The 13,985-nt window shown below is 45.1% G+C and overlaps 1 protein-coding gene and 1 long non-coding RNA gene across 2 annotated transcripts in view; both read left to right on the top strand.

The window, feature by feature from the left end:
* Window positions 1-715: 715 nt before the first annotated feature.
* On the top strand, window positions 716-2,583 carry LOC306814810. The gene is made up of 3 exons (XR_013777251.1): window positions 716-801; window positions 1,505-1,595; window positions 2,544-2,583. It is a non-coding gene; the product is annotated as an uncharacterized lncRNA (long non-coding RNA).
* Window positions 2,584-8,468: 5,885 nt separating this feature from the next.
* The window catches only part of LOC306814806 (uncharacterized protein), a 52,837-nt gene continuing 47,320 nt past the window's right edge, over window positions 8,469-13,985 (top strand). Inside the window, 7 exon segments of the mRNA XM_079331255.1 lie at window positions 8,469-8,845; window positions 10,562-10,655; window positions 10,657-10,677; window positions 10,937-11,110; window positions 11,226-11,332; window positions 11,821-11,958; window positions 12,733-12,884. Of these exon segments, the coding sequence (XP_079187381.1) occupies window positions 8,643-8,845; window positions 10,562-10,655; window positions 10,657-10,677; window positions 10,937-11,110; window positions 11,226-11,332; window positions 11,821-11,958; window positions 12,733-12,884 (889 nt within the window). The 5' untranslated portion in view covers window positions 8,469-8,642.

The raw sequence follows: 13,985 nt of genomic DNA on the forward strand, positions 1-13,985 counted from the left end.
AGGACACTGATTTTATTATCATCACAGCAAACAAGGCTGTGTTGAGACTATCTGTTTCATTTTTAGGACGCCTCTGCATTTTGCCGCTGTCAATGGCCACACAGATATCGTTAGATATCTCGCAAGAAAGAACTGCAACCTCAATGTGGCTGATAACTTCAAAAGAACTCCACTGATGAGGGTGAGTGGACTGTGTTCTGATCTTGTAAGTGGAGCTTATTGACAGTGCATTACAGGAGAGGTGTCCTGCACGATTCCTTACACAGAAGGGCCATAGAAGCATGCATGTTGTTACCTGCTGTGCCTTAGGCCTCTGTTAGCTAAATCTTTGAAGATGTCCTTCAATTTCAGCATTCAGGAAATGAGCGAGTTGTGACAAGAATGACACAAAAATGTTGAAAGTCTTCCCTCCTTTTTTGTGTGTCATTCCCAGGCAGTACAGTGCCAGCAAGAGAAATGCGTGGCTGCTCTGCTGGAACATGGTGCTGACCCAAATCTGGCAGACGCTGATGGCAACACTGCCCTTCACCTGGCTGTCCTCTCCGGTAACACTACTGTAGCAGGGCTGTTGCTAGAGCATAATGCCAGTAGTGATGCTGAGAACCAGGTAACCTTGGCATGCAGGTAAAGCTTCTCTTTTGAACAGGTGCGAGCTTGTCTTTGGTTTTCTCATGGAGATTCTCTCTTCTTTCAGGAGGGATATACTGCATTCAATCTTGCAGTCTCCAAACAGCACCAAGAGATGCTGGAATGTCTTCTGAAAAAAGCAGCTGATGGACATGCTGCTGAGCAGTGTGAAAGGTGAGGGATTTGTCTAAACAGCACACAGGCCTCCTCAGTTGTCAGCAAGTGTGACTGAGGAGAGGTGTGGGAATGAGCTTAGAAAAAGAAGGAAGAGCCACATGGAAGGAGATCCCCATGTGACTGGTAAATGCAGGTCTGCTCTTGGCTGCTCTCCGACCTTCAGTACTCTTGGACTTTGTCCACTGAGGACTGTCAGAAAGTGTTGTCTGTGGTGTGCTCTTCCCGCACATACCAGAACTCACTGGGAAACTTGCCATTAGCTCAGCAGCAAGGCTGCTCGGCAGGAGAGTGGGCTTTAAGCAAAGGAACAGTTGGTGCATTAAATGGTACAAATGGGAGCATTGGGAGAAAGAGAAGCAACTTGTCCAAGGGGAAATTATGGGTTCCAACCACACGAAAAGACAAAATGTCTTGCCATGTAGATGGCCAGGCAGTTGAACAAGCATCCAGGGGGATTTGGAAGAGCAGCAGAAGGAGCCCTAAATAGCACGGCCTGACGAAATAGTCGAGGCTGCACTGGGGAGGCAGTGAGCCCGGAGATGTCCTGAGGTCCCTTCTAGGCTGCATTCGCCAAGCTTACATGTACTTGGTTATCCTTTCATTGTGCTTATAGGAAAGGGGGAAACAGTTGATTTGGGAGCAATCAGGGAAAGACAATGTCAAATTGGACATGTTTACTATCAAATTTTGGATGCTTTAGGACTGCTCTTGCGGTTGCTACAACTCATGAGGCTGATGTGGAGGAAGACAAACTGAGCTTGCAGGAAGAGTTGGAGGAGGATAAAGTGGAGGTATGGAAAGCCTGTCCCAACAGAAATAAATCATGGTGTGCTTGTTGCTTTGCTGTTCATCATGAAAATGGACAAAGGAGTATTCTGGGAGACAGAAGGAGAGAGACCTAAGGAAGTAGTGGATATATTGGGCTTTAATCTACCTCTGTCACTTCTGCCTCTGCTCCCACCCACCATGCTGAGGTACAGATGCCTCTCTTCAGGGTTTCCCCACTTCACGGTCAGGGCTGTGGGATTCCCCTCTGTTCTCTACATTCCAGGTCTTCCTGGTTTAAGAACACTCCCCAAGCAGCCCAGTGTGATTCCAAACTCCAGAGCAGGTCTGATGGTGCAGTTCACCTGGGAGCCTTTCTGAAATGGTGCTCACTGGGATGTAACTGCTGCTGCCCCTCCTGGCCCCACCACACCGAGGCAAAGCTGCCATTCCTCAGGGATCCACCGCTTCCCACTCAGTGGGAGCAGGCACCTCTCTCAGCGCTGCATTTGTCGTCTCTGCCACTTGAGAAAACTCCCCATGCTCCCCTGGCAGCGTGCTGTGCTCCAGAGCAGGTCCACTGGAGCAGTTTTCCTCTGACACTTGCAAGACTCCTTCCTTCTTTAGGAATAAAAGCATGTCAGTTCATGCTTTCATGCAGTAGCAAATAAAGTGAATACAAAGAGCATCATCACAGGTCCCCAGAAGGCTTGGAGCAGCAGTGTCAGTGCTTAGATCCAGGCTCTAGGAAATCTGTGGAGGGATGGGAGAGGCTGCTGTAGAGGAATAGGAAGTAACACAGCTTGTGTTCATTTGCTGGTAGAAGTAGAGCACTGAAGGTCCTGGAGATGATTGCAGTTCTTTGGGCAGAGGGTATGGGCCGGTATCTGCAGCACATGAATCCTTGGGCAGCAGCTGACTCCTCTGTATAAAAGCTCACCTGACAACTGTGGATTCTTTCTGTTTCTTTACAGTTGCAGGAGATGGAAGAAAAAGATCCAAGTTCTGAGAGTTGCTTCCAGAACTCGATGGCTGCCGTGGAGGAGGAGGATAAAGAAGAACTGGCTTCCCTGGAACTGCAGGACCAGCTGTCAGCACAGCTTGACTACCAGACTGCTGTGAAACAACAGGAAGAACACTTGCTACGGTGAGGGAACAACAAGTGGGTTGGGGTGTCTGTTGCTTGCAGGATTTGGGAGGAAACAACAGGACATATACTCTGATTTTGAGAGGCACTCTTGCTTTTGATTTTATTTGTTCACATTGTTCATCTGAAATTGGTGCTCTCCTTGGAGAATTTTCTTTAATAAGACCGATGTGTTTCTTTAAGCCTTGAAATTCAGAATGCCAGTTTGGAAGCCACTGCCCACCAAGAGAACAACAGGACTGAAGCCCTGCACAGAGACCTGCCAACCTCTGCCTCAGTAAGCTGCTCATAAATTTCAATTTTCATGACTCCTGAGCCTAATTACCAATTCCTGTGGGTACATTTTATGGTGAGGTTTTCCAGAAGAGGTTTTCCAGAAGTGTGGAGACCCAGAAAAGCATTCCCAATTAAGGAAAATGAGATGCCTCTCTGAGCTGCCTTCTCTTGATAGCAGATCTTGTTTCATCTGGCCAAAGCAAGCCCTGTTCTGTTTACTAGCCAGCCCTGTGCCCTCGCTCTGTCCATCACTCAGCCTTTCAGTCACTCCCACCTAGTTTCTCTGTTCTGTAGTAATTGGTCCCTAAACTTTTCCTCGCCCTGCTCATCCCAAAACCCTCACACAAGCCCCATTGCCTTTGTTCCCTGAACTCTGGACAGTGCAGGTGTGTAGCTGAAATAAAACCCTTGCAAAGGCCTTTCCTGCTCCTTTACTTGCTATCACCCCTAGAAACAACTAGACACAACATAGAAGAATAGGAAGTAACAAAGCTTGTGTTCATTTTGCTAGTAGAAGCAAAGCTCTGAAGATACTTGAGACGTTTACAGTTCCTTGGTCAGAGGGAACGGGCAGATATCTGCAGCACGTGAATCCTCTGTATAAAAGCTCACCTGACAACTGTGGATTCTTTCTGTTTCTTTACAGTTGCAGGAGGTGGAAGAAAAAGATCTAAAGTCTGAGTGTGATATTAAGAACTTGATGGCTGCCATGGAGGAGAAGGAAAGACAAACAACAGCTTCTGCCATGAAACTGCGGGACGAGGTGTTGAAAAAACTGAAGACTGTGAAACAACAGGAAGAACAAATAGAACTGTAAGAGAACAACACAGTGGGACCAAGTGTCTGTTGCCTACACGAGTTGGTTAGAAACCACAATAGATAGCTAGGTAGCCTTTTATCACAGCACATCATTATGGTTTTGAATGATGCATTTGATTTTGTATGTTTTACTCTGGTTTCTTTGGAATTGGTGCTCTGGCAGATTTTTATAATAAAGCCTTTATTTCTTGTTAAGCCTTGAATTTGAAAAGACCTGTTTGGAAGCAGCTGTCCAACAACAAAGCAAGAGGTTTGAAGCCCTGCAGAGAGACGTGCAAGCCATTATCTCAGTAAGCTGCTCATAAATTTCTCTTTTCATGACTCCTGAGCCTAGTTACCTATTTCTATAGGGAAATGTTATAGTGTATTTTTCCCAGAGAGCCAAGGGGAGATCAGTTCCTTCTCTATTCTGCTGAATAGAGGCTGCTCAGAAAGCAGCTGAGGATCTACCTGGCTTTCATAGCAAGTGACCTTAGAGTGTTCTCCATGCCCTGTCCTACAGAGATAGTGGCCTTTCATTGGTAGCTTTGAATAGTAGTACTGGTCTGGGGATCATCCTGGATGAAAAGAATGACATGTAGTAGTAGCTCAGGGTTCTGCCTTGGTTGCTGATGGTAGTCAGGAGGCACAGCTGCCTCTCTGAGCCAAGCTGGGCCCTCCAACTTGGCTACACACAATTGACAGGTGGGGAGAGTTCTCTTTTTCTTTGTGCTGGTTGAAGGTGCATTGTCTCTTTCAGGCACATGCTGCCTCCCAGGACAGACTAAAACGCATCGGAGCAAACCATCATGCTTCCCTCAGAAACCAGCTCAAAGATAGAATTGAAGATCTTGAACGTGAGTTGGATAAGATAAAAAACACTCAAGACAGTACTTTTCCAAAAGAATGTGCACAGACAGAAGTGGAAAAATACAAGGAGCTGTACCTGGAGGAAGTGAAAACTCGACGATGCCTAGCAAAGGAAGTGCAAAGGCAAGTCCATATTTTTCAGAGTGGTAATAAAAGTGACTCCTGTTTCCTCATGCATCTTCCTTCCAAATCACTCTTCTCCACCTGCTCAGCGTCATGTGTGGAAGCATGAGATGCCATAATTGTGGTGCAAGACCCTTCCCCTTCATCAGCCTTCTCTTCATTTCTCTTTAGTATTTCAGCAGGAACACCACAGTAGCAACATTTTTGCATTAACAGCATACTTTCAGGTTGATATTGTTTTAACTGGTAGCTTTTTTTTAGCACTCTTTGTAATTTCTTCATTCTGCATACCATACCAAAGATTAACTTCATGGCCATTACTCTTTGAGTATGAATAGGAAAGAAAGATTAGTTCTGCCATCATTGCTGCCATCAATAATGTATGAATAGGCCCCTCAAAAAAGAGCATTGGATTCTGCAAAGGAAAACTAGAAATTATCTTTATTGGCTTCTGTTTAAGCAGTGGCTCTGAGCTTTGAGCTTCCCTTGGGAAGGGGGGCCAGCCCAGAGTTCTTATACTGGTGCCTTCCAGAAGAAGCTATGTAAACACATGGCTTTCACAGAAGGCTCTGAAGCCCTCATGCTGAGCAGTCCTAAATGTTGCTGATGCTTGCTGCTCCTTGCACCTGCTGTGATGTCTTAGAAACAGGCCCTCCAAACAAGCTCAGGTCAAATGGTGTGCTATTTTTGGAGGCTCTTCATCTCATATGTCAAATAATACTCAAGGACCTGGAGACTAACTTTGGGAAAGTGTTCCTACCAAAGGTAACTGTTTGTGTGCTTTGGAATGTTTCAGAACCTACCAGACACTTGAAAAAATCAATGCTAAGATCCTCTGGGTGTGTTCAGGTCTGGACAGTAGTCAGACTGCAGGAGACAGCTTCTCAAGGAAACGTGAGAAGATCTCATCAAGAAAGAGGCTTGAAACTCCTGTGGTCAAGGTAAGCATTTTGAAATGCCATTCTTGACTGCTGCTGGACAGTGGCAGTATGCAAGGTTCTCCCTCTTAGCATGAAGTTAAAATCCTTTATTGGTCCATATTGTCTCATGTTCTAGGGGGATCCCTTTCCCCAGGATTTTACTGCTGCTTGTCCATGCTTAAAAAATACTTTAGGCTTGGGGGGGGGGTGGTTATTCTTTTGGCACCACTGAGAGGAGTTTGGCTCCATCTCTGTTACTCCACCCTCCTGGCAGTTAATACACACAGACAAGGTGGCACCACTGAGCTTTGTCTAAGAAACAGGCACAGCTCTCTCAGCCTCTCCACACAGCTCACGTGGTCCAAGGCCTTTGGCATCTTCTTGCCCATCACAGGCCATCATCTCCATTTGCCATGATACTTTTAGGTTTTATCACGTTGTCTCTGTAACAGAGACAACGTAAGAATGTTTTAGGAGTTTTAGAATTTACATTTAGGTCATATTATGGCTTAACTGTATGGTTTTTTGTATAATTCTAGGCACGTCAGGAACTGGTTGAAAAAATCACTAAGGAACTGGAAAGAGGTAATGTGTCATTACATTAGGAGTGTTTTTAAGGAAAAAGGTGACTGTTTCTATATCTTGACAGGTTTCAAGCCATTACTTTCAACCTCCTCTGCTAAGTACAGAGATGTTTTCCTGCTAGCTGTCCAGTTTAGACTGGAATTTGAAAAGTTCCTGCTTCCCAAAATATTGCATAGAATGTTATGCATTTGCCTGGAAAAAAACAAACAAAAAATCATCCACTGGCTCAAACAGAAACACTTGGTTGAAGATGAAGTTGCCCTTCACTAGAGTTAATTTCCAGCAAAAACATCAAAGATGCCCCCAGATTCTTATAGATCTTTATAGACTTCAGCCATCCCTTCCTTCCCTGTACATGGATTGCATTCAGTACTGAACCCTACCATACATGTTCTCTGCTGTTAGATCTTGATTTTTCTTGCTATGATTCACGGCTTGTCTACAAAGACAAGTCTTTGCTTTGAATAAGGAAGAAGCACTTGATCAGGGACAAAAGACAACATTCCTTCAGGAAGAGATTGTTCAGTAGTGTTTAGGCAAGCACGAGTTCAATGCTTGTAACATGGGGCATAAAACACACTCTAGAATTTGAGGCCAGGCATCCAAAGAGGAAATCCACCTGCTTCAGGATAGCTGGTCCTCCAGAGTCATTGCTTGGCAGGGACTGCAGCTGTGTAGCTGTAGTGTTCCCATAAAGCACAGCTTTGAATGTTTAAGGAAAGCAAAGACTTGAGGCTGAAGAGCTCTGCAGGAGCTATGCTAACAAGCACTGTTAAGGGCCACTGGAGTCCTGTGGAGTCCCAGATGTTCACTGTGTAGCCTCCACAACATCTGTCATTAGCTTTACAAATGCTGTTGACTGATAAGCAAATGTGCACAAAATGCATTTCTTCCTTTTTGCCCAGCTCTTCCCTTGTTAGGTGTCCTTGGAAATTTTGAAGTCTCATTCAGGTTCAGAGACCATCAAGTTATGTCAAATCTTCTTACAGTGCTTTATTTCTTCTTGTATGCTGTAAAAGTAACATAAGGAATGTTGTCTCCTTTCTCCACAGTCACTGCTGACGTTGGACCTGGATTTGCTCAAGATTCAAAGAAGTTCCATTTGCCCAAGGATCCCGTTTGCAGACCAAAAGTGAAGTTTTAACCAAAAATTACAAATTTTGAATGAAATGGTGTGGACAATTTTTCTTTTATAGAGTATCTATAGTTTCCCTTCATTTCAGATGTGAAAACTTGTTTCTATACTCTATTAAATGTTTATAAAGTCGATTAAATGGATTTCAAGCACGGTGCTGCTGGGACTGAGTGACGAGACTTCAGTATTGGAAAGGGGTGCAAAATTAATACAAGCAAGAAAACAAAGCCCGTGCAAAAGAAGTCCGAGCTGAACTTTACTGAAGTTAAAGCATCTGGAAGTCCAAAGTGAGAGCAGAAATAGTTTACTGAAGTTATGGAAGTCATTGAAGCCCTCACAGTTGAGCCGTACACACTGCTACAGTTCCAAGGAGTTCTCGTTCCATATTTCCTGTGCAGTAACACAGGAACAGCTCAAGCTGCTGCCTCTGAGGAGAGCACCTGCATAAAGAACCTCGGGGCTTCTACAGCCTCACAGTCGCCTCCTCACCCAGTCTCTCTCTTCCGCCCGAGTCTAAGGCTCTTCCCCCCCCTCTCCATATCCAGCGTCTTCGCCGGTGTCACCAGTCTTCATCTCCTTCGGAACCCAAAAGGTCGGCAATTCCAGGCTCCAGCTGCGTCTCTCAGAGTCTGTTCACCGCACTAGCGTCACCCATCTTCGCGCCCTTGGATATCCCGAGGGTTGGCAGTTCACGGCCTCTTGTTGGGCTCCCGCCCAACGCTTAAGCTGCATCGCTCGGCAGCTTGCGAGCCCAGCTGGACCAGACGTGTTCCTCGGCATCTGATCAGGCACCTAACCAGATGGTATCTGAAGCTCCGCTCCATCCTCTTTCCTCCTGCATTAATCCTTGCTGTCTGTTCTTGCCACCCACTCGCCCAAGGCTGACAGCAGCAGCCGCGCAGCTCTGAATGCCCGGAGACACTAATTCCCTCCGAGCGCCATTCCGTCCCCGACTCCCCCGCGCCTGGGCGGGCCCGCCCGCCGCTGCCCTCCTGCGCGTGCGCGGGGCCGGCCGTGCGCCAGCGGGGGTCGGGGCTAGCGGGGGCGGCGGCCGCGGGCCGTGCCCCGGAGCTGCTGCTGAGCCTGAGGTGTGCTCCGAAGGAGCCGCATCGAGTCGAGGTCGCTGCCGGCACCTCCCTTCCCCTGTCCCTGCTGGAGGCACGCTACAGCCCGCCGGCGCTCTCCCTGGACGGGACTGTGCCCGCGTTCCTGCTGCGGGATGAAGAGGATCTTCGGGTTCGGGAGGAAGAGGAAGGGGCAGCCGCCGTGCGGCAGTGCCTCCCTTCCCTGCCCTGCTGGTGCCTACGAGCTTGGGCAGAAGGAGCCGGGCAAGCTCCACCGTGCGGCCGCCAGCGGCGACCTGGCCCAGGTGCGGCAGGGACTGAAGAAATACGGCATCGACGGGCGGGACAAGGCGGGGCGGTAAGGGCGAGAGCCGCGGGACGGTCTCCGGAGCCCCGTGTGCGGCTGCAGCAGCCCCGGGAGCTCCGCTGCTCAGGAGCGGACGGCAGCGTCGCTGCGAGGAGTGGGAGTGCGGTCGCCGCAGCCCTTGGCCGGCCGTGGGAATCAGGCTTGTGCTGCCGAAAAGCCCTTGAATTCGGCCAGCTGTTGCCTTACCTTTTTCGACGCGGCCCCCTCAGTGTCCTCATTGCCGGAGTTGTATGTCCTTGCCCAGGGGCGCAGGGGTGGAAGCGAGCTCCTAGCCTGGCAAAGGGGAGATGCAAGAGGAGCCTTTCTCCTCTGGCCATTCTCCAGCCGGGCTTGGACGTCTGAGTGTAATCGCACCTATCTATTCACCTCAGCGTGGGGGTTCAGTAGTTGGGCCCGAAGGATGCACTGCCTCAGCTAGGAGCAACTTAAGAAAGATGGACACTGCGGTTAGGAAGGAATCGTGATGCAAAATAAATATGCTGTGTGTTGATGCCGCTCGCACAGTTGTATTTTGTGAGTGTGATGTGGCAGCCTAAGCCACAGTGGGGTTTTAGGTGGCAGTTCGTTTTTTGCTCTGAGACTTTGGTCCAGCTAATCAGTACCTTGGACTAGAAGATCTTGTGACTTGCAGGAGAAGCTGTGGCTTCTGATAGGTGTGTCAAGCACAACAAGCACTTAACAGTCCTACATGAAGGAGAAGCCCTGAGCTGCAGCATAGTTCCTAGTGATGTGTCATAAGCAAAAGGGAATCACCTTTTCTGAAAAAGCTCAGAGTCAAATCCTTTGTCATATTCTGAAGAGATGCTGGTTTTAGCTCAGAGTAGCTCAGCTTCCTAGGCTGGCTGTCCAGAAACCAGGATATAAAACTCATCTAGTTCTATTGCCCTAAAACCACCTAGCTTGATAGGAGGAAACACGTGCAAGGACTTCTTCGATGATAGTGTCTTTGTGTACAAGTAAACTGGTTAATTGACATCAGAGCCAAGATGTTGTGGCTTGAAGGACTGCTTTTTTTTCTGGCAAGAAATTGAATGAAAAAGGTAAGTTTTCCTGTGCTGGTTATATGTTGTGGAAAGACAGTATTGCCCCCTTGTAGAGGACTTCCTCTGCAGTAGGCTTTCTTTGACTGTGATAGTTTAACATTACAGGAAAGTCAAAAATTGCTTCCCTGTAGTCAGGATCAGAGTGTTGTGCTCTCTGTTTTGCTACATGTTGTTAGGAGGCACTTTGATGCAAGTCTGTTTTTGGTTTTGCTTCAGTAGTAAAAAATCTAGAGAAAAAGGAGAAATTCTCAGAGTGCAGGGAAGCTCTAATGTTCTTGCAGTTAGACCCATCTCCTGCATGTCAAATACACTTTTGATCCTGAATGATTAAAGAAAACCTTAGAAGTTGGCTTGCCATGGTCCTCAGATTCCCTGGCTTTGGTCTCTGTTGCCTTGCCATGTGTGCTCCCACTGAGGGCAGCACCCAACACCTGGGCACAGGAATGTCTGCAGATTCAGCTCTACGGTGAAGGAAATGTCCCCTTACTAAGCAGATGCTGGGAAAGGTTTTTGCTAGCGAGTCCCAAGCATTTGGTGTGTAGCTGTTGGCAACCGAGTGGGTTCTTTAGCTTGAGATTTGCAAAGTGAAACTTGTGGTCGTATGTTGATCAAAAAAGCCTGAAATGATCCCTGTCTGTGCTAATTCAATTTCTTTACTTTTTAGGACAGCTCTGCATCTTGCTTGTGCAAATGGCCATGTGGATGTAGTTATGTATCTAGTAGAAAAGTGTAAGCTGAATCGTTTTGACAATGATAACCACCAGATCGCCACTGATGAAGGTACGTGGATTATGGTATCTTCTTGCAAGTGAGACTTACTGATTTTGAAGTAAATGATGTCTTTGTCAGTATTCTTTATGTAGACCTTTGTAAAATCATGCATATTGTGATTGGTGTGGAATGGGCATATGTTAGCTAATCTAACATATTCTAACATAATCTAATTATGAGGTGCTCGTAATTCCCAGGATTAGGAAGATGGGGAAATGGCAACAAAGTGAAATGCAAATGCTGGAATTTTTTTCTTTTTTGTTTCCAGGCAGTACAGTGCCAGCAAGAAAAATGTGCGGCTGTTCTACTAGAACACGGTGCTGACCCAAATCTGGCAGATGCTGATGGCAATACTGCCCTTCACCTGGCTGTCCTGTCTAGTAATAGTACTGTAGCAGGGCTGTTACTTGAGCATAATGCCAGTATTGATGCCCAAAATAAGGTAATATTTTATATTTGTTAATGAATTGCTTTCCAAAAGTTGTGTTCCTATTTTTCTTGAAGTTTTGTTTGTTTGTTTGTTTTAATTTGTTTTTTAACTTTATATGCCCTTTTAGGAGGGATGTACCCCTCTTATTCTTGCTGTGTCCGAACATCATGAAGAAACAGTGGAGTTTCTTCTTAAAAAAGGAGCTGATGTGCATGCTCGAGATCAATGTGAAAGGTGAGGGGCTGTCCAAACTTCACATTGGTGTCTTTAATATTCTTCAGATTGGTTTGAGAGAGGCATGGGAATGAGGTCTGAAAAAATACAAAACAAGGAGCCACAGAGAAGCAGTTACTTCTGTGTGATTTGTGAAGGACGGTCATACCTCAGTGGCTTGCTGTCATATCTCATTCGATGTTTTCCACAACAAAATGTTTGCAAAATGTTACTGCCTGTGATGGCCTTTCTGGCAGGAAGCCTGTGACTAGCTCAGTGCTATTCCCTCAAATTGAAAAGCTATCTCCTGCATATAGTAGAGTTTGTCTGTGTGGAAGCTTTAAGATTAAACATGTAATTGTTTCTCTTAATGAAAAATGCTTTTTCTTTTCCATTTTTCATTTTAAAGTAATGGAGAGAGTACTTTTTTGAGGTCAAACAGAAAGAAAAATAATTACAGTCATTGTGTAAAACAATCTATTTCATATCATATTTCTTGGATCTTTCAGAACTCCACTTATGACTGCTGCTTCTGGTGGAGAGCTTAGTCTGATAAAGGTTCTTCTTCAGTATGGTGCTGATGTTTCCCAGAAAGACACTAATGGATGGACAGCTGAGGATTATGCTGTTATTCATGGATATTCTAGGTAAATCTTGAACTGTATCATTTGAGTAAGTTCTCAGTTATCACTGTAGTTTTTAATGCTTTTTGATAACAGGATCAAGGTTTAATAGTGTGCTACGACTTGTGTTAAAAGTGTGCTCAGTGATGTATTCATAGAATCTTTGAGATTGGGAACGGCCTCTAAGAATGGACCTAACACTGCAAGCCCACCACTGAACCATGTCCCTAAGTGCCAGTCTGGCACATCTTTCAAATACCTCCAGGGCTGGTGACTCAACAGCTTCCCTGGTCAGTCTGTTCTAATGCCTGACAGCCTTTTCATTGAATTAATTTTTCTTAATATCCAGTTTAACGTTCCCTGGCACAACTTCTGGCCATTTCCTCTTGCCTTCTGATCTGTATCATTCCAGTGTCTAGTGTTTACTTGGAAGTTGTGGAAATTTTTACCCGGAGTTCTCTGTTAGATTTCAGGTTTTCTTGCTAAGCTCACATTTGGTTCATATAAAAACTTAAATATGTCTGTGTACATTTATCCAGAGGTGAAACTTGATAGGTAGCAAGCAGGAGTTAATACCCTCATAGATTTGAATATGATTCTAGAGTCAATCTGACTGTAGTGAATATCAAAATGTGTAATAGTCATGCAGTAAGGGCACATGAGTATATAAATCCATATGGCTAAGGACAGGATAAGAGTAGATTGGATAAGAAGTGGCTGTTAACTCTTCTCTTAAATAGCATATGCAGGTTAGTGATTATTTTTTACCTAATGTATTTCCTCTCTTTCTCTGTACAGTCTTAGTAAACAACTGGCAGAATTTGCAGACTGGGAAAACACAGGAGAAGCTTCTGCAGGTGGTGGTGCACGAGGCATCACAGCACTTGGCACTCCACATGGGGCAGCAGCTGCTGGCTTTCCATTGGGTGCACCTGCTGTGGATAGAGGAGGTTAGACCCTTGGCTATGGAGTAGCTCATGAGGACAATCAGTGTGGCCTTTTCTTAGTGGGTTTGTATTGTTAGTGCTTACTGTGTTCACTGTTGGTTTTAGTGGAGGCATCAGATGGAGCAGTACAAGCTTTGTGAATGTGGTTATTTGATGATAGTTGGAAGTGTTACTTGTCAGTCTGTGAAAGCATTTGTTTTGCATTCTGTGTTCACTTCTTACAGTTGTTACTTTCTGTCTGTCAGGCTGCCCATCTCTATGGGTTTTCCTTAAGAGAGAAGGAGGATAGGGAAAGAACATGGCAGAAGTGTTTTTACTTCTCGAGTGTGTGCATTTACCTAGAGATGGCAACTCAGATTGTGAAAATCCAATTACAAAAGCAGTGGGTTCCACCTGAGTAGTTGTTCCTCTTTCTGTAGTTGGGAAGCAACAGCAAAATGAGCAGAAAGGTACGTGTCTTGTTGATTTTCATGTCCTATTTCTCAAAATCAGTTCCATCCATTTTCACATAGAGACATACTTAGCAAATATTATCTTGGAAAAGTAACTTTGTCGGCAATAACATTGCAGTGTCTGTGTATGATATATTTACTAGAACATAGTTTGATTTACAATAAAGATAATGCTTTTCTTCCACTTTCAGTAATTTTTATGATTTTTTTTTAGAAAATAATTATTACCTTGTGATCCAGAAAAGGAATTAAATTGCCTTATGATCAAAAAATTAGCTCCTTCAGTAAGTTCTAAAAATACGAGTCCTAGAAGAATTTTAGAATTCCTAGAATGAGCTCAGAGTCTTAGAGGAATCTTAGAAAATGAATACCTTAGTATAAATGAAATAGTTTGCCTTGTACTTTACATCTCAAGCCCTACAAATGGGAGATTTTATTCCTTCCAGATTTTTAAGGGTGTTATTTTGGAACTATGTGGCAAATGGGCAGAAGACAGTGGTCAAACATAGTTCATTATTCCTTTAAATGCAGTTCCTTACTCCATTTTTAAATATGTCAAGAAAAATGGGCACAATATGGGATATTTTTCCTCACTGGCTTCAGGAAGATACAGGAATTTAATTTAGAGTCAGACTTTGTTCCTTTGATTTGG

The sequence above is a fragment of the Erithacus rubecula genome, assembly GCF_903797595.1.
Source record: "Erithacus rubecula genome assembly, contig: SUPER_Z_unloc_2, whole genome shotgun sequence".
Lineage (NCBI taxonomy): Eukaryota > Metazoa > Chordata > Aves > Passeriformes > Muscicapidae > Erithacus > Erithacus rubecula.